Raw genomic sequence first — 24,416 nt, 5'->3', positions numbered from 1 at the left:
CCTACACCACCTTCACCTCCTCCTCCACTTCCTCCAGTTACACCTCCTCCAGTTACACCTCCTCCTCCACCACCTCCTACACCACCTTCACCTCCTCCTCCACCTCCTCCAGTTACACCTCCTCCACCTCATTCTCCACCTCCTCCAGTTACACCTCCTCCAGTTACACCTGCTACACCTCCTCCTCCTCCACCTCCTCCAGTTACACCTCCTCCTCCACCTCCTCCTACACCACCTCCTACACCACCTTCACCTCCTCCTCTACCTCCTCCTCCTCCACCACCTTCTACACCACCTCCTACACCTCCTCCTCCACCTCCTCCTCCACCACCTCCTACACCACCTTCACCTCCACCTCCTCCAGTTACACCTCCTCCACCTCCTCCAGTTACACCTCCTCCACCTACTCCAGTTACACCTCCTCCACCTCCTCCTCGTGCTGCTCCATCATCCCCACGGTGCCATCGTCGCCATCGTCGTCGTCGTCGTGGCGACCCCCGGCCAGCACGCCACTCTCGAAGCCACTGGAGGGAGCAGAGAAAGTAGGCAAGGGTGACACGCCGTAGCTAGCTAGCATGAGGGTGGAGGTGGTGATGAAGGTGGTGATACGTACCTACCTCGGGTCACCTACAGAAACAACAAAAAACCACTGCGGATGGCCACGTGGAATGTTCGAACGCTCACTGCGGAGGAGAGGCTGCCACTCCTCTGTTAGGAGCTGGACCGGCACCGCCTGGATCTCTGTGGCATTCAGGAGGTCCGGTGGACCGGTTCTGGCTCCTGCTATCATGAGGGGTGGACAGTCCTCTACTCGGGGCAGGAGACTGCCAAAGAACAGGGTGTGGCTTTTCTTCTGAACGCAAGAATGAAGGGGGCGTGGGAGCGTGGCGGTGAGGTGTGGGAAGCTGTATGCCCCCACCGAAGATGAACATCTGGAGGGATGCAGGCAAGGCCAATGAGTCAGATGCCTTCTATGACCTCCTGTCACAGGTGCTAGCTAAAGTGGCCCCTCGGGATAGAGTCATCTTGCTGGGTGACTTCAATGCCCGAGTTGGTCATGATGCTGGCACCTGGTCTGGAGTGATTGGAAGGCATGGACCAGATCAGCTCAATAACAACGGTAGGAGGTTGCTTGATTTTTGTGCAGCCAATGGGCTTGAAATTACCAACACGCTGTTCCGGCATCGGCGCATCCACACAACATCATGGATGCATGCCGGGTCCAAGCAAGAACATCTGCTGGACTACATAGTGACGGACCAGCGGATGCGAGCCCATGTCCTTGACACCAGGACCCACCGTGGAGCTGATCTGCCCACTGACCATCGACTAGTCATCTGTAAGATGCACCTGCCATTTTTCCACTCCGGTAGTGGGTGTACACCCAGGACCCCATTCCAACCTAAGGTGGCATGGTCTCAGCTAGCTGATGAAAGCTGCAAGTGAAAATGTCATCATCACTTGTGGCTGGGGTTGGCATCGTCCCCCACTCCTCCTGATGTCGAGGGGAAATAGGCGGCATTTAGGACTGTGGCTCATGCAGCTGCAATGGCTGATTTGGGAAAACGGTCCAGACCTCCCCAGAGACCCAGGCTGACAGAGGAGGTGTTCAGGCTGGCTGAGAAAAAGCAACAGGCCCAATCTCATTGGCTACAACATCCCATGTCGTAGATTGAGGAGGCTTACCACAGCCTTCGCTTGGAGGTACGGAGAGCCGTGAGGCGCTGCAATGATGGGAGGTGGTTGTGGGTTGCTGAGGAGATGGAGTCTGCCTCAATGGCCCGCGATCACAAATCGCTCTTTAACTCCATCAAAAAAGTTACCTGCAGCGCCATACCTATTACCATCATTAGGGGAAAGAACGGTGATCCAATCTCCGACCCCCAGGAACAGGTTTGCAGATTTGCTGAGCATTTCTGTGAGGCCCTGGGGGAGGGGGAATCTCTCAGCCTGGAAAATGTGGGACAAAGTGGGGATAACCCTGCTGAGGCTGTGATGCCTAAAATATTGTAAGAAGTCACCCTCTGTGAGTGCGCTGGCTGAGGTGCCATCTGTTGAGGAAGTACTGAAGGCGATCCAGAGCCTGAGACCAGGAAAGGCAGCGGGCAGAGATGATCTCCCAAGCGAAATGCTGAGGGAGGGTGGCCTTTGTGCGCAGACTGCCCTACATGACATCTTAACAACAGTCTGGACCACTGGACGGGTTCCGCAGGATTGGAAGGATGCCCTGGTGGTCCCCCTCTTTAAGAAGGGGGACCGCACAGACTGTAACAACTACAGGGGCATCTCAAGGATTATTCAACATCGCTTCGATAGGCATGCTGAGGAGAGGCTTGCGGAGCCCCAATGCTGTTTGAGGAAAGGGCGGTCCTGCAAAGATGCCATTTTTTGTCCGCCTGCTACAGCAGAGGTGTAGGGAATTCCAACAAGACCTACATCTCTGCTTTATTGACCTTGTCAAGGCCTATGATACCATCAGTAGGCCTGGGCTCTGGATTGTTCTTCGTGCTTTCAGAGTCCCTGACCCTCTGCTCACGATTATTAAGGACCTTCATGATGGTGAGCGGGCCCGGGCAAAACTACGTGGCCAGGAGTCGGAGCCATTCCCTGTACACTTTTGGGTATGACAGGGATGTCCTCTGGCTCGGAGGTACACTACACTATAAACTACACTATACACTCCACTATACACTACAGTAAAAACTATACTATACACTACTCAACCACTATACACTACACACTATAAACTACACTGTACACTACACTATAAACTACACTATACACTACACTATACTCTACACTTTACACTAGAGACTACACACTACAAAACAGTACACTATACACTACACTATAAACTAAACTATACACTACACTGTAAACTACACTACACACTACACTATACTATAAACTACTATACACTACACTGTACATTGCACTATACACTACTATACCACACAATTTCCACTACACTATGCACTACTATATACTACACTATACTATACACTACACTATACTATACACTAAACTATACACTACATTATACACTACACTACTATACACTACACTACTATACACTAAACTATAATTGTAAATGTTGTAGTTGTTTTACTCTCCAACACACAACCGGATAGTGTTGAACTAGTATACTACACTATACACTACACTATACTCTACATTATACACTACACTATATACTACACTATACACTGCTATACTCTGCACTATACACTACTATACACTACACTATACACGACACCATACACTACTCTATACACTACTATACACTACACTATACACGACACCATACACTACTCTATACACTACACTATAAACTACACTATACACTACTATACACTACACCATACACTACTATACACTACACTATACACGCCACCAAACACTACTCTATACACTACACTATAAACTAGTAACTAATTGGCACGTTTTGTTTACGTGACACTAAACCTGACAAATTGGCTGTCAGGCGGTGGCGGGTTTGACCACACAGCGTTTATATATTTACGCCACTTAACACAAAAACAAACTCTACTGTGGACAGAATGGGAATGTTGTGTTCGTGCCGTAGCAGCAGGACCTCCCGCGTAGCAGGCGAGGCAGTCAACAACTCCGTAACCACCGTGATGATGATGATGGGAGACACCGCAAACTCTAAAATATACAGCAGCAGCAGCAGACGTGATCAGGGTCTGGGGATCTAACCCTCGACCTCCCGCGTACCAGGCGAGGCAGTCAACAACTCCGCAGCCACCGTGATGATGATGATGAGAGACACCGCAAACTCTAAAATATACAGCAGCAGCAGCAGCAGACGTGGTCAGGGTCTGGGGATCTAACCCCTGACCTCCCGCGTACCGGGCGAGGCCGTCAATAACTCCGCGTGCCCACACGGGGGCGCTCGCGAGCAGGGAGGCCGCCAGGGACAGCGCCGTCAGCGTCGCCGTCCAGCGCACGGAGCAGCAGGAGGAGGAGGGGCCCACGGCGCTGGCGGGGGCGGAGAGCGTCGCCGCGTCGCCCGCAGTCACCGCGCACGAGCGTGGGGAGGTGCAGGAGGTTGGCAGGGTGGTGGTGGCGGTGGTGGTGGTGGGGGGGGTGGTGGTGGTGGGGGCGGTGGTGGTGGTGGGGGCGGTGGTGGGGGTGGTGGTGGTGGGGGCGGTGGTGGTGGTGGTGGGGGCGGTGGTGGGGGTGGTGGTGGTGATGGTGGTGGCGGTGGCGGTAGTGGCTGCGAGAGCAGGAAGACAAGGGAAATTAGTGGCGAATGGCGGTTGTTGTCTGTGTGTCTTTTAAAATGTGTGTCTGTGTGTGTCTGTGTCTGTGTGTGTCTCTGTGGAGGAGGCTCGTGAAGGACGCTGCTACTGGGCAGTTGGAGGCAGTCGCCCTCCATCCAACAACAACGGAGGGCGGAGGAGCGACGCTCACAACAACGAGCGGAGCGCCGGGTGGCTAAAGCACAGCAGGTTGGCACAGTAGGGGGCACAGGTGGTGCATCAGCCAGTCATCTCAGTCAGTCGACCCGTGGCACCTGGGTCTGCCCCGTGACCTCCTGCCAGCGGGCGTTCGACACTTCACGTGGCCTCAGGGTGCACATGGCCTGGCACAAGCGTCGTGGTGACATCACCGCCACTTAGTGGCGAATGGCGGTTGTTGTGTCTGTGTGTGTGTGTATCTGTGTGTGTGCCTGTATCTGTGTGTGTCTGTGTGTGTGCCTCTCTCTATGTGTCTGTGTGTGTTTCTGTCTGTGTGTCTGTCTGTGTCTGTGTGTCTGTGTGTGTGTGTCTGTGTGTGTGTCTGTGTGTGTGTCTGTGTGTGTGTCTGTCTGTGTATGTGTGTCTGTGTGTGTGTCTGTGTGTGTGTCTGTGTGTGTGTCTGTGTGTGTCTGTGTGTCTGTGTGTCTCTGTGTGTGTCTGAGGTAGAGAGAGAGAGAGGTGAGGTGAGCGTTGCTCACCACCGACGGTGAGCAGGGCGTAAGCCATGGGGGTCCCCAGGCTGAAGAGGGAGCAGCTGTAGACCCCCTGGTCCAGCGTGGAGACGCGGGAGATGGTGAGGTCCAGCCTGGTGGAGCTCCAGTGCAGCAGAGAGACACGCGGGTTCGTGTGGGCTGAAACACGGGGAGACAGGGAGACACAGGGAGAGAGACATGGGGATAGAGACACACAGAGAGATAGACAGAGAGAGAGACAGAGAGAGAGAGACAAACACAGAGAGACACAGAGACAGAGAGAGAGATAGACACAGAGAGAGACAGAGAGAGACAAACACAGAGAGATACAGAGACAGAGATAGATGGGGATAGAGAGACGCAGAGAGATAGACAGAGAGAGCCAGAGAGAGAGACATTGGGATAGAGAGAGACACACACACACAGAGAGACAGAGACAGAGACATTGGGATAGAGTAAGAGGCACAGAGAGAGAGAGACAAACACAGAGAGACACAGAGACAGAGAGAGACAGAGAGAGACATGGGGATAGAGAGACGCAGAGAGATAGACAGAGAGAGACAGAGAGAGAGAGACATTGGGATAGAGGGAGAGACACAGAGAGAGACAGAGAGAGAGAGACATTGGGATAGAGGGAGAGACACAGAGAGAGACAGAGAGAGAGACACACAGCGAGCGAGAGACACAGAGAGAGACAGAGAGAGAGACACAGAGAGAGAGACACACAGCGAGAGAGAGACACAGAGAGAGACAGAGAGATAGAGACACAGAGAGAGAGACAGAGAGAGAGAGAGACACACACACACACAGCGAGAGAGAGACACAGAGAGAGAGAGAGCGGCAGAGACAGAGAGAGACAGAGAGAGAGACAGAGAGAGAGACAGAGAGAGAGACAGAGAGAGACACAGAGAGAGAGAGGGGCAGATACAGAGAGAGACAGAGAGAGAGACAGAGGGACAGAGAGAGAGAGACAGAGAGAGAGAGAGACAGAGGGACAGAGAGAGAGACAGAGAGAGAGAGACACAGAGAGAGTGCTTGCCGCTCACCCTTGACGGTCTGGAAGTAGAGTGTCTGCCCGTGAGGGTTGCTCCACTGAATTGGGTCTGAGTCTGGATTTTGCGACACGCCGCAGCGTAGCGTGGCCGTGTCTCCCTCGGACACCGCGTCTCCCGTGGCCCACACTGAGATCGGAGGACCTGCTTGGGAGACACATGGGGAGAGAGACACCCACCCACTCACTCACCCACCCACTCACCCACCCACTCACCCACCCACTCACTCACCCACTCACTCACTCACTCACCCACCCACTCACTCACTCACCCACCCACTCACCTACTCACACACCTCATTCACTCACCCACCCACTCACTCAACCACTCGCCCACCCACTCACCCACCAACTCACCCAATCACACACTCACTCACCCACTCACTCACCCACCCACTCACTCACCCACTCAGTCAACCAGTCACTCACCCAACCACTCACCCACTCACTCACCCACCGACTCAGTCAACCACTCACTCACTCACCCACCCACCCACTCACCCACCCACTCAGTCAACCACTCACTCACCCACCCACTCACCCACCCATTCACCTACTCACTCACCCACTCACCCACACACCTACTTATTCACTCACCCACCCACTCACTCAACCACTCGCCCACCCACTCACCCACTCACCCACCCACTCACTCATCCACTCACTCACCCACCCACTCATCCACTCACTCATCCACTCACTCACCCACCCACTCATCCACTCACTCAACCACCAACTCACCCACTCACTCACCCACTCACCTATTCACACACCCACTCACCCCCACACCTACTCATTCACTCACCCACCCACTCACTCAACCACTCGCCCACCCACTCACCCACTCACTCACTCAACCACTCACCCACTCACTCGCCCACCCACTTATTCAACCACTAACCCACCCAATCACACACCCACTCACTCACCCACTCACTCACCCACCCACTCACCCACCTACTCACTCAACCACTCACTCACCCATCCACTCACCCACTCACTCACCCACTCACCTACTCACCCACACACCTCATTCACTCACCCACCCACTCACTCAACCACTCACCTATCCACTCACTCACTCAACCACTCACTCACCCAGCCACTCAACCACTCACTCACCTACTCACACACCCACCCACTCACCCACCCACGCACCCACTCACCCATAGTGCTGTGTGGTGGAGGGAAGGACATTGGAGACCACTCCCCTGTCTTCCACCGGGGGTAGTCAGCTACGATTCTCACACGGATGCAGTACTCAGCAGCGCCTCTAAGCGGAGGTACCGTGTGGCGGTAGCGACATCCCACAAAGCGCTCCTAGCAGAAGCATCATCATAATCAGTACCATCATCATCATCATCAGTAGCATCATCAGTAGCAGCAGCATCATCATTTTCATCAGTAGTAGTAGCATTATCATGCTACTACTACTCAACCACTCACCCACCCAATCACCCACCCACTCACTCATCCACCCACTCACCCACCCACTCACTCATCCACCCACCCACCCACTCACCCACCCACCCACTCACCCACCCACTCACTCACTCACCCACTCACCCACTCACTCACCCACTCACTCACCCACCCACCGACTCAACCACTCACTCACTCACTCACCCATTCACCCACCCACCCACCGACTCAACCACTCACTCACTCACTCACCCATTCACCCACCCACTCACTCACCCACTCACTAACTCACTCACCCATTCACCCACCCACCCACTCACCCACCCACTCACTCACTCACCCACTCACCCATTCACCCACTCACTCACTCACTCACCCACTCACCCACTCACCCATTCACCCACCCACCCACTCACCCACCCACCCACCCACTCACCCACCCACTCTCACCGTGCTGGTTGTGCCCCCCCTCGTCGAGACCTCCGCCTGCAGGTGGTACAGCACGTCACGCCGCTCCATCCTCCTCCTCCACCCACTCCTCATGGAGACCCCCACGAAGAGCTCCCACCACTCCGCCTCTCCCTCTTCGCGGTCGTCGTGGTGACCGTCAATGTCACGGTAATCGTCATCGTCGCGGTCATCGTCATCGTCGTGGTCATCATCGTCGCGGTCATCGTCATCGTGGTCACCGTCATCGTCGCGGTCATCGTCATCGTCGTGGTCATCGTCACCGCCGCGGTCACCGTCATCGTCGTGGTCATCGTCACCGCCGCGGCCTTCACTGTCACCGTCATCGTCATCCTCAACACGGCACTCCTCCTCGCCGCCAGCCTCGTCCACCGTCACTTTCTTGTGGAGCATCAAGGTGACCGTCGGAGCACTGAGCACAGCTGAGACAAAGACAAAGATCCCCCGTGTAGCCTTCGCAGACTGTAGGGGCAAGTGCTGTCAGCGAGCAGCACCTATGAAGGCCGGAACGGCACACGAGGGGGTGGGTGGCCAGCACCACGCCCGACCGCCTTTGTCGACCCAGTGGCGATGTTGACACACCGCACCGGGTACTCATTTCAGGCTGAGTCGACCTAGGGGAGCCCCAGGACCGGTTCAGACAATGGTCACCGGTGTTGGCCGTGAGCGGGAATCGAACCTGGGTCGCCAGGTTCACAGCGCAGCGTAGTGCTAACCGCTACACTACCGCTCCCCACACACACAGACACACACGCACAGACACACAGACACACACACAGACAGACACACACACACAGACACACACACAGAGAGACACACACAGACACACACAGAGACACAAAGACAGTCACACACACAGTCACACACACAGACACACACGCACAGACACAGACACACACGCACAGACACACAGACACACACAGAGACACAAAGACAGTCACACACACAGACACACACACAGAGACACAAAGACAGTCACACACACAGTCACACACACAGACACACACACACAGACACACACCCACAGACACACCCACACAGACACACACACAGACAGACACACACACACACACAGACACACACACAGAGAGACACACACACACAGACACACACACAGAGACACAAAGACAGTCACACACACAGTCACACACACAGACACACACACACGCACAGACACACACAGACACACATGCACAGACACACAGACACACACAGAGACACAAAGACAGTCACACACACAGTCACACACACAGACACACACAGAGACACACATAGCGACACAAAGACAGTCACACACACAGCCACACACACACACACACAGACACACACCAGACACACACAAAGAGACACAAAGACAGTCACACACACAGTCACACACACAGACACACACGCACAGACACACAGACACACATGCACAGACACACAGACACACACACACAGAGACACAATGACAGTCACACACACAGTCACACACACAGACACACACACAGAGACACACACAGCGACACAAAGACAGTCACACACACAGTCACACACACAGACACAACAACAACCGCCATTCACCACTAAGTGGCGGTGACGTCACCACGACGCTTGTGCCAGGCTATGTGCACCCTGAGGCCACGTGAAGTGTCGAACGCCCGCTGGCAGGAGGTCACGGGGCAGACCCAGGTGCCACGGGTCGACTGACTGAGACGACTGGCTGATGCACCACCTGTGCCCCCTACTGTGCCAACCTGCTGTGCGTTAGCCACCCGGCGCTCCGCTTGTTGTTGTGAGCGTCGCTCCTCCGCCCTCCGTTGTTGTTGGAGGGCGACTACCTCCAACTGCCCAGTAGCGTCCTTCACGAGCCTCCTCCACAGAGGCCGATCTTGACACCGCTGGTACCAGTCATCGGCAAGTCCACTCAGCTCCACGTCCTCCCGTACCACATCACTCCATCTCTTCTCTAGCCTGTGCCACGCCCGTTTAGCCCCCTCAATCCGGCCGAACAAAAGCTGTTTCGGCATGCGGTGGCTGGGCATGCGGGTTACATTACCCAGCCATCACAGCCTTGCCCGCCGGAGGAGCTCACCGATGGGACCTTGCCCAGATCTTTCAAGGATTTGTGAGCTCCTCACACAATCCAGTCTGGTTAAACCCAGGATGGATCGTAGGCAGGCCAGCCTAAATGTTTCTAACCGGCGAAGATGTTCCATTAGGGGGGTCCACAGACACACACACAGACACAAAGACAGTCACACACACAGTCACACACAGACACACACACACAGACACACACAGACACACAGTCACACACAGACACACACACACAGACACACACAGAGACACACACACAGACACAAAGACAGTCACATGCAGAAACACACACAGAGACACAGAGACACACACATAGACAGACACACACACAGACACACACACACAGGCACACACACAGACACAACAACAACAACCGCCATTCGCCACTAAGTGGCGGTGACGTCACCACGACGCTTGTGCCAGGCTATGTGCACCCTGAGGCCACGTGAAGTGTCGAACACCCGCTGGCAGGAGGTCACGGGGCAGACCCAGGTGCCACGGGTCGACTGACTGAGATGACTGGCTGATGCACCACCTGTGCCCCCTACTGTGCCAACCTGCTGTGCTTTAGCCACCCGGCGCTCCGCTCGTTGTTCTGAGCGTCGCTCCTCCGCCCTCCGCTGTTGTTGGAGGGCGACTACCTCCAACTGCCCAGTAGCATCCTTCACGAGCCTCCTCCACAGAGGCCGATCTTGACACCGCTGGTACCAGTCATCGGCAAGTCCACTCAGCTCCACGTCCTCCTGTACCACATCACTCCATCTCTTCTCTAGCCCGTGCCGCGCCCGCCCAGCCCCCTCAATCCGGCCGAACAAAAGCTGTTTCGGCATGCGGTGGCTAGGCATGCGGGCTACATGACCCAGCCATCGCAGCCTTCCCCGCCGGGGGAGCTCAGCGATGGGACCTTGCCCAGATCTTTCAAGGCTTTTTGAGCTCCTCACACAATCCAGTCTGGTTAAACCCAGGATGGATCGTAGGCAGGCCAGCCTAAATGTTTCCAACCGGCGAAGATGTTCCATTAGGGGGGTCCACGTTTCGCAAGCGTAGAGAAGGGAGGGAATGACCGTGGCCGAGAAGACATGAAGCTTAGTGCGGAGCGACAGACCAGGTAGCTTCCGCACAGCGTTACGCAACTGATGAAAAGATATTGCCGCTCGACTGATTCGGAGTGAGACCTCTGCTGTTAAACTGGAGCCAGTCATAAGCACACTGCCCAGGTATGGGAAACTCTCCACTCTCTCCACAACTGCCCCATCACCGATTGGGAGTTGTGGGGGTGGAGTGTCCGATGGTACAAAATACCCAGGCAGGTGCTTAGTTTTGGTGGGGCTGATGGTAAGGCCCCACCTCTTAGTGGCACGCTCCAGTCTCAGCAGCAGCATCTCCAACTCCTCCTCCGAATGTGCAGCTATTACCAAATCATCAGCATACATAACGGGGTTGAGCAATAGGGAGCCAGCCCTTGACCGCACCCGGGCGTCGATCAGCCTCCCATTATATCTGTACCATATGGAGATTCCCCCGGTACAGCTATTGAAGGCTTCACGAACTACGTGGTCAAAATAGATGTTAAATAATGTGGGAGCCAGAGGACATCCCTGTCGCACCCCAAGGTTAACAGGGAATGGCTCTGACTCCTGGCCACGTAGTTTTACCCGGGCCCGCTCACCATCATGAAGGTCCTTAATGATCGTGAGCAGAGGGTCAGGTACTCCAAAAGCACGAAGAACAACCCAGAGCCCAGGCCTACTGATGGTATAATAGGCCTTGACCAGGTCAATAAAGCAGAGATGTAGGTCTTGTTGGAATTCCCTACACCTCTGCTGTAGCTGACGGACAGAAAATATGGCATCTGTGCAGGACCGCCCCCTCCTGAAACCGCATTGGGGCTCCGCAAGCCTCTCCTCAGCGTGCCCGGCAAGGCGACGTTGAACAATCCCCGCCAGGACCTTTTCCGGCACACTGAGGAGTGAGATGCCCCTGCAGCTGCCACAGTCCGCACGGCCCCTCTTCTTAAAAAGGGGGACCACCAGGGCATCCTTCCAATCCTGCGGAACCCGTCCAGTGGTCCAGACTGTTGTTATGATGTCATATAGGGCAGTCTGTGCACAAACGCCGCCCTCCCTCAGCATTTCGCTTGGGAGATCATCTCTGCCCGCTGCCTTTCCTGGTCTCAGACTCCGGATCGCCTTCAGTACTTCCTCAACAGATGGCACCTCAGCCAGCCACTCACAGGGGATGACTTCTTCCAATATTTGAGGCACTGCAGCCTCAGCAGGGTCATCCTCACTTTGTGCCACGATGTTTTCCTGGCTGAGGGATTTTCCCTCCCCCAGGACCTCACAGAAATGCTCAGCAAATCTGTAAACCTGATCCTGGGGGTCGGAGATGGGGTCACCGTTTTTTCCCCTAATGATGGTAATAGGTGTGGCGCTGCAGATTACTTTTTTGATGGAGTTAAATAGAGATTTGTGATCACGGGCCACTGAGGCAGACTCCATCTCCTCAGCAACCCGCGACCACCACCCAACCTTGCAGCGCCTCACGGCTCTCCGAACCTCCGAGCGAAGGCTGCGGTAAGCCTCCTCACTCTCTGACGTGGGATTCTGTAGCCGATGACAGTGGGCCTATCGCTTTTTCTCAACCATCCTGAACACCTCCTCTGTCAGCCAGGGTCTCTGGGGAGGTCTGGACCGCGTACCCAAAGCAGCCATTGCAGCTGCATGAGTCACAGTCCTAAACCTCGCCCATTTACCCTCGACATCAGGACTAGTCGGGGACGATGCCAATCCTAGCCGCAAGCGATAATGAAATTCTCGCTTGCAACTTTCAACAGATAACTGAGACCAGGCCACTTTAGGTTGGAATGGGGTCCTGGGTGTACACCCACCACCGGAGTGGAAGAATGGCAGGCGCATCTTACAGATGACTAGTCGATGGTCAGAGGGCAGATCAGCTCCACGGTAGGTCCTGGTGTCAAGGACATGGGCTCGCACCCGCTGGTCCGTCACTATGTAGTCTAGCAGATGTTCTTGCTTGGACCCGGCATGCATCCATGATGTTGTGTGGATGCGCCGATGCCGGAACAGCGTGTTGGTAATTACAAGCCCATGGGCTGCACAAAAATCTAGCAGCCTCCTACCGTTGTTATTGAGCTGATATGGCCCATGCCCTCCAATCACTCCAGACTAGGTGCCAGTATCATGACCAACTCGGGCATTGAAGTCACCCAACATGATGACTCTATCCCGAGGGGCCACTTTAGCCAGCACCTGTGACAGGAGGTCATAGAAGGCATCTGACTCATCGGCTTTGCCTGCATCCCTCCACGGATATTCATCTTCGGTGGGGGCATAAGTAACCACGACCACCATTCCTCGCCTCCGGTTGATGGGAAGGCGAGCCCAAAGTAGCCTGGGACTTACAGCTTCCCACACCTCACCGCCACGCTCCCACGCCCCCTTCATTCTTTTGTTCAAAAGAAGAGCCACACCCTGTTGTTTGGCAGTCTGCTGCCCCGAGTAGAGGACTGTCCACCCCTCATGGTGGCAGGAGCCAGAGCCGGTCCACCGGACCTCCTGAATGCCACACAGATCCAGGCGGTACCGGTCCAGCTCCCAACAGAGGAGTGGCAGCCTCTCCTCCGCAGTGAGCGTTCGAACATTCCACGTGGCCACCCGTAGTGGCTTTTCGTTGTTTCTGGAGGAGCCCCGAGGGTAGATATTCAATCTCCTGGCTCCGCCAATTGGGGTTTGGCCAGGAGACGTCATAGATGCCTGGCCCCCCGGGGCCTCCGGCACAAGCTTATTAGTTACATATTTCAGTTTAACTTGTGGTTTAGTGGTAATTAATTGAAGGTGGAGGGGTTACCAGCCCCTCGCACCCGTCCAGAGCCCCCGTTTAGCCCCTGTGGTGGACACATATGCCATGAGGGGAGGAGCCAATCAAAATTGGACCTCCCCCCACAGCACTGTGCACGACAGAGTTGCCCATCCGGCACCGCGAGGAGGTAGGGGGTTGTTTTGCCGGACTCATACACACAGACACACACAGACATACACACAGAGACACACACACACAGACACATACACATAGACACACAGAGAGAGAGACACACACACAGACACACACACACAGACACACACAGACACACACACAGTCACACACAGTCACACACAGACACACATAGACACACATACAGACACACATACAAAGAGACATACACACAAAGACACACACAAACAGACATACACACAGACAAACGCACAGACACACATACACAGAGACACACACACAGTCACACACAGACACACAGACATACACAGAGACACACAGACATACACAGAGACACACATACACAGATACACTCATACACACAGAGACACACAGACATACACAGAGACACACACACACAGACACACACAGAGACACAGAGAGAGAGAGAGACACACACACACAGACATACACAGAGACACACACACACAGAGACACACAAAGAGAGAGAGAGACAGACAAGGCCACTCACTGGTCTTCAAGGGCAAGAGCTCAAGCACAACCCAGGGTGAGGAGAGCGGTGAGGACTGCGGCGATGGTGAAGATGAGATGGTGGATCTCACGCGGAGGTAATAGCGGTGGCCGGGAAGTCGCAGCGCTGAGGAGACATCGCACCGAGTCTCTGCGGTCACAGCGCAGACACTCCGCCAGCGGGCTTCTCCGTAGCTGTGCAGACGGAGACACGTGAGGGGTGGGTGGGTGGGTGAGTGCGTGGATGAGTGGGTGGATGAGTGGATGAGTGGGTGAGTGGGTGAGTGAATGAGTGGGTGAGTGAGTGGGTGGGTGAGTGAGTGGGTGGGTGAGTGAGTGAGTGGGTGAATGAGTGGGTGAGTGAGTGGGTGAGTGAGTGAGTGAGTGGGTGAGTGAGTGGGTGGGTGAGTGAGTGAGTGAGTGGGTGAGTGAGTGGGTGGGTGGGTGGGTGAGTGAGTGAGTGAGTGGGTGGGTGAGTGGGTGGGTGGGTGAGTGGGTGGGTGGGTGGGTGAGTGAGTGGGTGGGTGGGTGAGTGAGTGAGTGGGTGAGTGAGTAAGTGGGCGAATGTGTGAGTGGATGAGTGTGTAAGTGGGTGAGTGAGTGGGTGAGTGAGTGGGTGGGTGAGTGAGTGGGTGGGTGGGTGGGTGAGTGAGTGAGTGAGTGGGTGAGTGAGTGGGTGGGTGGGTGGGTGAGTGAATGAGTGAGTGAGTGAGTGGGTGAGTGAGTGAGTGAGTGGGTGAGTGAGTGGGTGAGTGAGTCGGTGGGTGAGTGAGTGGGTGAGTGAATGAGTGAGTGGGTGAGTGAGTGGGTGGATGAGTGAGTGGGTGAGTGAGTGAGTGAGTGGGTGGGTGGGTGGGTGAGTGAGTGGGTGGATGAGTGAGTGAGTGAGTGGGTGAGTGAGTGGGTGGGTGGGTGGGTGAGTGAGTGGGTGAGTGAGTGAGTGGGTGAGTGAGTGGGTGAATGAGTGGGTGGGTGGGTGGGTGAGTGAGTGGGTGGATGAGTGAGTGAGTGAGTGGGTGAGTGAGTGGGTGAGTGAGTGAGTGGGTGGGTGGGTGGGTGAGTGAGTGGGTGAGTGAGTGAGTGGGTGAGTGAGTGGGTGAATGAGTGGGTGGGTGAGTGAGTGAGTGGGTGGGTGGGTGGGTGAGTGAGTGGGTGAGTGAGTGAGTGGATGAGTGAGTGGGTGGGTGAGTGGGTGAGTGAGTGAGTGTGGGGGTGAGTGAGTGAGCGAGCATCTCACAGTTTATACTCCACTCTGTAGGTAACGTTCAGGAGCTTTGAGCTGCTGGTAGTGTTGTAGAAGTCGATGGTTGAAGGCTGAACCAGTGGGGGAATATTCCCTGTGGTATCCCCTCCATCCTCCCAACACAGGGTTGACAGCAGGTCTCGAGACTGCACGCGAACATTCATTGGGGAAGGTGGAGCTGGGGATATGGGCAAACGGCACTCATTGTGACCTTACCACTGGACCACCACTCTCCCCACACCCTCACACAGTGCCAACAAGCCACTTTGCCCAGCTACAATCTGCGATCCCCAGGTCGCTCCTGACAAAGAGCTACAATATATATAAAAACATCTCAGTGGGCGCCTTAACTGGCTTAAATAAAATAAAAATAGTGAATAGTTTTTTTTTAAACAACACAGAGCCTCGTACCGGTTGCGGGAGGCCAACCGCTAGCGCCCGGCAGCAGCTGCAGCAGCAGCAGCTGGGCTTGAAGCAGTCTCCAGCTGCCCATCGTGAACCTCCGTGGGACGTCGTCAGCGGGAGGAGACGGAGCAGTCGGGCAGAGCGCGGAGTGAAGTCCGCGCCCACTGCCCGAAGCGCGCGACCTCTGAACCGCTGACCTCTGACCTCTCCGGCAAGGACTTTCTCCCAAGGACATTGCTGGAGAGGGCGAGGTCGTTTTCTGTCTCAGGTCATGGTCAGGTGAATCCTGTGGTGGTGGTGGTGATGGTGGTGAGAGAAGAGGGAGGTAGAGAGAGAGACGTTACCGTGCACGTGGCTGTTGCCATCGTGATCAGCATCATCATCATCATCATCCATTACCCCGCTCGCGATGGTCCTGTCTCCGATTAGCACCCCTTGGCTACCTGGCACGGTGCAACATCAGTTCGGCATTCACGAGGAGCGCATGCATCCCGACCGCGGGCTGCCGCCACCAGCGGCGACCCGTGATGAAATAATTCCTCGACAAATCAAGTCGTCAGCCACGGCGGTAGAGAAAGGCCCAAGACCTGAGCGGGGTTATCGCCTGCCTCCGGGCGATGTACAGATGGGCAAGAAGCCGGCCTGCCGCACCGCCTGCTCACGACGATCAGCCGGTGCGTCTCTCCCCAGCGAACGCGCGACACGTGGGGGACGACATCTCGTGCTGCTGCTGCTGCTGCTGCTCACTGCAGGCCCCCTGCTGAGTCGCGGCCAATTCGCAGCCTGCGTTGGTCGTACGGTTGCCCGAGGACACGGAGCGGATGACCGGGACGGATGAACAGGAACAGGAACGAATGGGACTAATGAACGAGATGGATGAACGAGACGAACAGGAACAGGAACGAATGGGACTAATGAACGAGACGGATGAACGGGACGAACAGGAACAGGAACGAATGGGACTAATGAACGAGATGGATGAACGAGACGAACAGGAACAGGAACGAATGGGACTAATGAACAAGACGGATGAACGGGACGAACAGGAACAGGAACGAATGGGACTAATGACCGGGAGGGATGAACGAGACGAACAGGAACAGGAACGAATGGGACTAATGACCGGGAGGGATGAACGAGACGAACAGGAACAGGAACGAATGTGACTAATGACCGGGAGGGATGAACGAGACGAACAGGAACAGGAACGAATGGGACTAATGACCGGGAGGGATGAACGAGACGAACAGGAACATGAATGAATGGGACTAATGACCGGGAGGGATGAACGAGACGAACAGGAACAGGAACGAATGGGACTAATGAACGAGACAGATGAACGAGACGAACAGGAACAGGAACGAATGGGACTAATGACCGGGAGGGATGAACGAGACGAACAGGAACAGGAACGAATGGGACTAATGAACGAGATGGATGAACGAGACGAACAGGAACAGGAACGAATGGGACTAATGAACGAGATGGATGAATGAGACGAACGAACAGGAACAGGAACGAATGGGACTAATGAACAAGACAGATGAACGGGACGAACAGGAACAGGAACGAATGGGACTAATGACCGGGAGGGATGAACGAGACGAACAGGAACAGGAACGAATGGGACTAATGACCGGGAGGGATGAACGAGACGAACAGGAACAGGAACGAATGTGACTAATGACCGAGAGGGATGAACGAGACGAACAGGAACAGGAACGAATGGGACTAATGACCGGGAGGGATGAACGAGACGAACAGGAACAGGAATGAATGGGACTAATGACCGGGAGGGATGAACGAGACGAACAGGAACAGGAACGGGAACGAATGTGACTAATGACCGGGACGGATGAACGAGACGAACAGGAACAGGAGCGAATGGGACTAATGACCGGGAGGGATGAACGAGACGAACAGGAACAGGAACGAATGGGACTAATGAACGAGACGGATGAACGAGACGAACAGGAACAGGAACGAATGGGACTAATGAACAAGACGGATGAACGGGACGAACAGGAACAGGAACGAATGGGACTAATGAACGAGACGGATGAACGAGACGAACAGGAACACGAACGAATGGGACTAATGAACGAGACGGATGAACGGGACGAACAGGAACAGGAACGAATGGGACTAATGACCAAGAGGGATGAACGAGACGAACAGGAACAGGAGCGAATGGGACTAATGACCGGGAGGGATGAACGAGACGAACAGGAACAGGAACGAATGGGACTAATGAACGAGACGGATGAACGAGACGAACAGGAACAGGAACGAATGGGACTAATGAACAAGACGGATGAACGGGACGAACAGGAACAGGAACGAATGGGACTAATGAACGAGACGGATGAACGAGACGAACAGGAACACGAACGAATGGGACTAATGAACGAGACGGATGAACGGGACGAACAGGAACAGGAACGAATGGGACTAATGAACGAGACGGATGAACGAGACGAACAGGAACGAATGGGACTAATGACCGGGAGGGATGAACGAGACAAACAGGAACAGGAACGAATCGGACTAATGAACGAGACGGATGAACGAGACGAACAGGAACAGGAACGAATGGGACTAATGAACGAGACGGATGAACGGGACGAACAGGAACAGGAACGAATGGGACTAATGAACGAGACGGATGAACGCGACGAACAGGAACAGGAACGAATGGGACTAATGAACGAGACGGATGAACGGGACGAACAGGAACAGGAACGAATGTGACTAATGAACGAGACGGATGAACGAGACGAACAGGAACAGGAACGAATGGGACTAATGACCGGGAGGGATGAACGAGACGAACAGGAACAGGAACGAATGGGACTAATGACCGGGAGGGATGAACAGGAACAGGAACGCAGCTTTGGCGACAGGCTCCGCGACATCGCGAACGCGGTGGAGACCGCGAGCGGCGAGGGAGGACGCAGGAGGCGGAACAACGCCGCCATTGACACTCACAAATAAACGCGCGGCGGCGGCGAGATTGGAGATTGTATCGCCGCGGTGCAAACACTACAACCCCGACCGCAACAACATCGTCAATAACAACGTCGTCAACAACAACATCGTCAACAACAACGTCAACAACATCGTCAACAACAACGTCAACAACAACATCGTCAACAACGTCGTCAACAACATCGTCGTCAACAACAACGTCGTCAACAACAACATCGTCAACAACGTCGTCAACAACATCGTCAACAACATCATCAACATCGTCAACAACATCGTCAACAACAACATCGTCAACAACAACATCGTCAACAACGTCAACAACATCATCGTCAACAACAACATCATCGTCAACAACATCGTCAACAACAATGTCGTCAACAACAACATCGTCAACAACAACAACGTCATCAACAACAACAACATCGTCAACAACATCAACAACAACGATGTCGTGAGCGGCCACAGAGAGTGGCGGCGGGGCGCTCGGAGCGAGCGGAATCCGAGCAGCGACAGCTGAAGGCGCCCCAAGTAGCTCAAGGAGTTGGGGGGTCGGGGGGGAGCCCGGATTGATGGCAAAGGTAGGAGCTGAATCAGACGTCAAAAATATGCAGCAGCAGGCATCGTCAGGGTCTGGCGAGATAGTCAACATCTCATAGCCACCGTGAAGATGATGAGAGACACACACAGACTACAAATAAACAGCAGCAGCAGGCATCGTCAGGGTCTGGATAGAACCCACGACCTCCTGTAGACCATGCGAGGTGGTCAACATCTCATAGCCACCGTGATGATGAGAGAGACACACAGACTACAAATATACAGCAGCAGCAGGCATCGTCAGGGTCTGGATAGAACCCACGACCTCCTGTATACCAGCCGAGGTAGTTAACATCTCATAGCCACCGTGATGATGATGATGAAAGAGAGACACACAGACCACAAATATACAGCAGCAGCAGGCATCGTCAGGGTCTGGATCGAGCCCACGACCTCCTGTATACCAGGCGAGGTAGTCAACATCTCATAGCCACCGTGATGATGATGAGAGACACAGACTACAAATATACAGCAGCAGCAGGCATCGTCAGGGTCTGGATCGAACCCACGACCTCCTGTATACCAGGCAAGGTAGTCAACATCTCCTAGCCACCGTGATGATGATGAGAGAGACAGACTACAAATATACAGTAGCAGGCATCGTCAGGGTCTGGATCGAACCCACGACCTCCTGAATACCAGGCGAGGTAGTCAACATCTCCTAGCCACCATGATGATGAGAGACACAGACTACAAATATACAGCAGCAGCAGGCATCGTCAGGGTCTGGATCGAACCCACGACCTCCTGTAGACCAGGCGAGGTAGTTAACATCTCATAGCCACCGTGATGATGATGAGAGACACAGACTACAAATATACAGCAGCAGCAAGCATCGTCAGGGTCTGGATAAAACTCACGACCTCCTGTATACCAGGCGAGGTAGTCAACATCTCATAGCCACCATGATGATGATGAGAGAGACACAGACTACAAATATACAGTAGCAGCAGCAGGCATCGTCAGGGTCTGGATCGAACCCACGACCTCCTGTACACCAGGCGAGGTAGTTAACATCTCATAGCCACCGTGCTGACAACAACCACAACAACCACAAGACAACTTTAGATTAAGGCCATCAGTCTAACTACAACAAACAGTGACGAGGTGGGAGCAAAAAACGCAGACGTTAGCTGAATGTGTGTCGGGGAGGGGGGTTTGGGAGAAAGTTAATGCGTTTATATTTAAACAAACTTTGTTGTAACAACTCCGCCACCACCGCCACCACCACCGCCGTGAACTTCACCGCAATGCTGAACTACATGCGACCTAAGGGACCGCGGTGATTTGCGGCTCAGCGTCAGTTGCTGGACAACACGCGACCCCAGGAAGTGCCCCCCCCCGCTCGAGGCTAAGGGACCGCGGTGATTTGCGGCTCAATGTCAGTTTCTGAGCTCCACGCGACCCCAGGAAGTGGCCGCCCCCCTCGATGCTTGCCGCGACCTAAGGGACCGCGGTGATTTGCGGCTCAACTCGACTTGAGCGTGGACAATGAGAACCAAGCCAAAAAACGTAACTTGTATATAAATAAATATTGTTTACAAATATTAATATATATTTTTTATTGTCAACGATAGAATCTAGTATTGTCACGAGTGTGACGTACGTATAGCAAGTTTTACAGTAGTCGATACGACATTGGGGAAGTGTGTTAAAATTTTAGTCCTTGCCGGTAGAGGTCAGAGGTCGCTCCGTCTCACGCTGACGACGTCCCGCGGACGTTCACGATGGGCAGCTGGAGACTGCTTCAAGCCCAGCTGCTGCTGCTGAAGCTGCCGGGAGCGAGCGGTTGGCCTCCCGCAACCGGTAACGAGGCTCTTCACTATTTTTATTTTATTTAAACCAGTTAAGGCGCCCACTGAGATGTTTTTTGTTTAATATATATTGTAGCTCTCTGTTTGCACCTGGCACGCCGCATCCACACGCACGCACACGCACACACACAGACAAAGATCCCCCGTGTAGCCTGTAACAGACTGTAGGGGCAAGTGCTGTTAGCGAGCAGCACCTATGAAGGCCGGCACGGTACACGAGGGGGTGGGTGGCCAGCACCACGCCCGACCGCCTTTGTCTCCCTAGTGGCGATGTTTACACACCGCACCAGGTACTCATTTGAGGTTGAGTCGACCTAGGAGAGGCCCGGGACCGGTTCAGATAATCGTTACTGGTGTTGGCCGTGAGCGAGAATTGAACCCGGGTCGCCAGGTTCATAGCACAGCGTAGCGCTAACCGGTACACTACCGCTCCCCACTCATACACACGCACACGCGTGTGCACACACGCACGCACACGCACGTACACACACACACGTACACACACACACACGCACGTACACACACACGTACACACACACGCACACAAAGATCACCACCACCACGTGACGCCCTTTGACAGGCTGCCGTGGCGAGCGCCGTCCACGAGCAGCAGCAGCAGCAGCACCACGTGAAGGCCGCTACTGTGGTACACGTGGTGGGTGAGCAGCACCACGTGAAGGCCGCTACTGTGGTACACGTGGTGGGCGTGGGTGAGCGAGCAGCACCACGCCCGGCCGCCTTTGTCTCCCCCAGCGGCCGTGTTCGTACACTGCATCCAGCTACGAACTAAATGCCGAGTCGACCTAGGGGCAGGCACGGGTACCGGTCGAGGTTAATCGTTGCCGATTTTGGCCGCGAGCGAGAGAGATATTCGAGCTCGTCGTCACCGGGGGTTCACGGGGACACCTCGCGATGCCCCCCACAGCCTTCGACAGGCTGTGGGGGGCAAGTGCTCGTAGCGAGCGGCACGACGTGAAGGCCGCTACGGCGTACACGAGGGGGCGTGGGTGGAGCGGGCGGGCGGCACCGCCACGCCCGGCCGCCTTTGTCTTCCCCAGTTGCCAGCGATGTTTTACTACTGCACACCGCACCGGTCAAACCAAAGGGTGGAGGCCCGTGACGGGTTTAAATAATAATCGCCGCTGCTGTTGGGCTCACGTAAGCACGAATTTAGTTTGGGGTTACCGGGTTCAAAGGTCGGCGTGCTAATCGCTTGCAGTCCACCACTGACCCCATACACTTTTTTATTGTGTGCACCTGGCACTCCGCATCCGTTACTCTATCTCGCTGCGGCTATCGGCAACTTAATCCGGGTGCATTTTTTTCTTCGATTTAAAGCTTTCGTGACTGCAAGGATTCATCATCTTCTTTGGTTCTTTCGGTAAAAGTCACCACGTAGAATGAGAATAAAATAATAAAATAACACAATAAAATTCTCACGACGTTTCGGCCACAACGCAAGCGGGCCGTCTTCAGGGTGACAGAGCTTCAATGAACGGTGTTAAGATTCGTAGCGACTTTTAAAGTGAGGCACCTTGACAAAGGGGTTTACATATCAAATAGCTGAGGGATTAGCTTGTGACTGGTCACAGGAATGGCAATGTTAAAGTCAAAACATACACATCCACAGAGGCACCTAGTATAAATCAAACAGGAGAATTTAGCATTGAAATAGCTGAGTGATTAGCTTGTGACTGGTTATAGAAATAGCTATGTTAAAGTCAAAGCCTACACATCCACAGAGGCACCTAGTACAAATCAAACAGGAGAATTTAGCATTGAAAGAGCTGAGTGATTAGCTTGTGACTGGTCACAGGAATGGCTATGTTAAAGTCAAAACCTACACATCCACAGAGGCAAACTAATCCGGGTGCCTTTTCCATTCCGCCTTGCGGACTGGAAGATGTTCGGCGTGATTACGAAACGCACAAGCGCACAAACGCACGCCCGTACCACGCCGAGCTTGAGGTAACGGCTGTCAAAACCAAACAATTCAACTGCGCGTGCGCTCACCAAAAGTTATTATAAAATCGAACCGACGGGTTCCCAACAATTTTCCGGGGTTCATTGACGGCGTGGCGACTATGTGACATCGTCGTTGCCACGGTTCGCGTAATTGCCGACCGCGTTTCTGACGTGGCCGTCTGCGCCGTGCGTTCATAAGCCTCGGAGACTGCATTGATTGCAACCGGAACTAACGCCGTGCTAAGTACGAGCGCCTCAACGAATATTGGGAAATCGTCCCGTTGTGAAATTTGATGGCGTATCGCGAAAAAATATTTTGCGGCAATCCCAGTAACAACACCTTCAGTCGAAATTCGTTTAGGCTAAGCCTCGGCGCGTCCTGGGAAACCCCACAATTCTCTGCATGCCAGCTGTTTCTGTTGCAACAGCTGAATTGCCTGTGTCCACGACGGGTTTTATTTCACCCGAGTATTTACAGTGAGGGAAAAAAAAGTATTTGATCCCCTGCAGATTTTGTACGTTTGCCCACTGACAAAGAAATGATCAGTCTATAATTTTAATGGTCGGTTTTTTTGAATAGTGAGAGACAGAATAACAACAATAAAATCCGGAAAAACGCATGTCAAAAATGTTATAAATTGATTTTCATTTTTACTAGGGAAATGAGTATTTGACCCCTCTGCAAAACATGACTTAGTACTTGGTGGCAAAATCCTTGTTGGCAATCACAGAGGTCAGACGTTTCTTGTAGTTGGCCACCAGGTTTGCACACATCTCAGGAGGGATTTTGTCCCACTCCTCTTTGCAGATCTTCTCCAAGTCATTAAGGTTTCGAGGCTGACGTTTGGCAACTCGAACCTTCAGCTCCCTTCACAGATTTTCTATGGAATTAAGGTCTGGAAA

At 54.0% G+C, this 24,416-nt stretch overlaps 1 protein-coding gene across 2 annotated transcripts; it reads right to left on the bottom strand.

Annotated features, from left to right (window-relative positions):
• Positions 1–375: 375 nt before the first annotated feature.
• Positions 376–21,026, bottom strand: LOC142921778 (uncharacterized). 2 transcript variants are annotated; one of them, XM_076063103.1, is made up of 10 exons: positions 20,929–21,026; positions 16,156–16,435; positions 15,739–15,922; positions 14,503–14,696; positions 7,881–8,320; positions 7,175–7,328; positions 6,004–6,156; positions 4,964–5,116; positions 3,874–4,240; positions 376–524 (listed from the first exon to the last, which is right to left on the bottom strand). In XM_076063103.1, exons 2-10 carry the CDS (start codon positions 16,382–16,384, stop codon positions 413–415), a joined length of 1,986 nt encoding a protein of 661 aa, XP_075919218.1. In that variant the 5' UTR covers positions 16,385–16,435; positions 20,929–21,026; the 3' UTR covers positions 376–412. The 2 variants fall into 2 exon arrangements, with proteins under 2 accessions (XP_075919218.1, XP_075919219.1); XM_076063104.1 differs by having other exon boundaries at positions 6,004–6,153.
• Between the last annotated feature and the right edge of the window lie 3,390 nt (positions 21,027–24,416).

This window comes from Petromyzon marinus, unplaced genomic scaffold, assembly GCF_048934315.1.
Source record: "Petromyzon marinus isolate PM22_M1 ecotype Great Lakes invasive population unplaced genomic scaffold, UKy_Petmar_22M1.pri1.0 PM_G_Scaffold_9, whole genome shotgun sequence".
NCBI classification, from domain to species: domain Eukaryota; kingdom Metazoa; phylum Chordata; class Hyperoartia; order Petromyzontiformes; family Petromyzontidae; genus Petromyzon; species Petromyzon marinus.
Note: the sequence above shows the minus strand (reverse complement) of the source record. Positions and strands in the feature narration are given on the sequence as shown.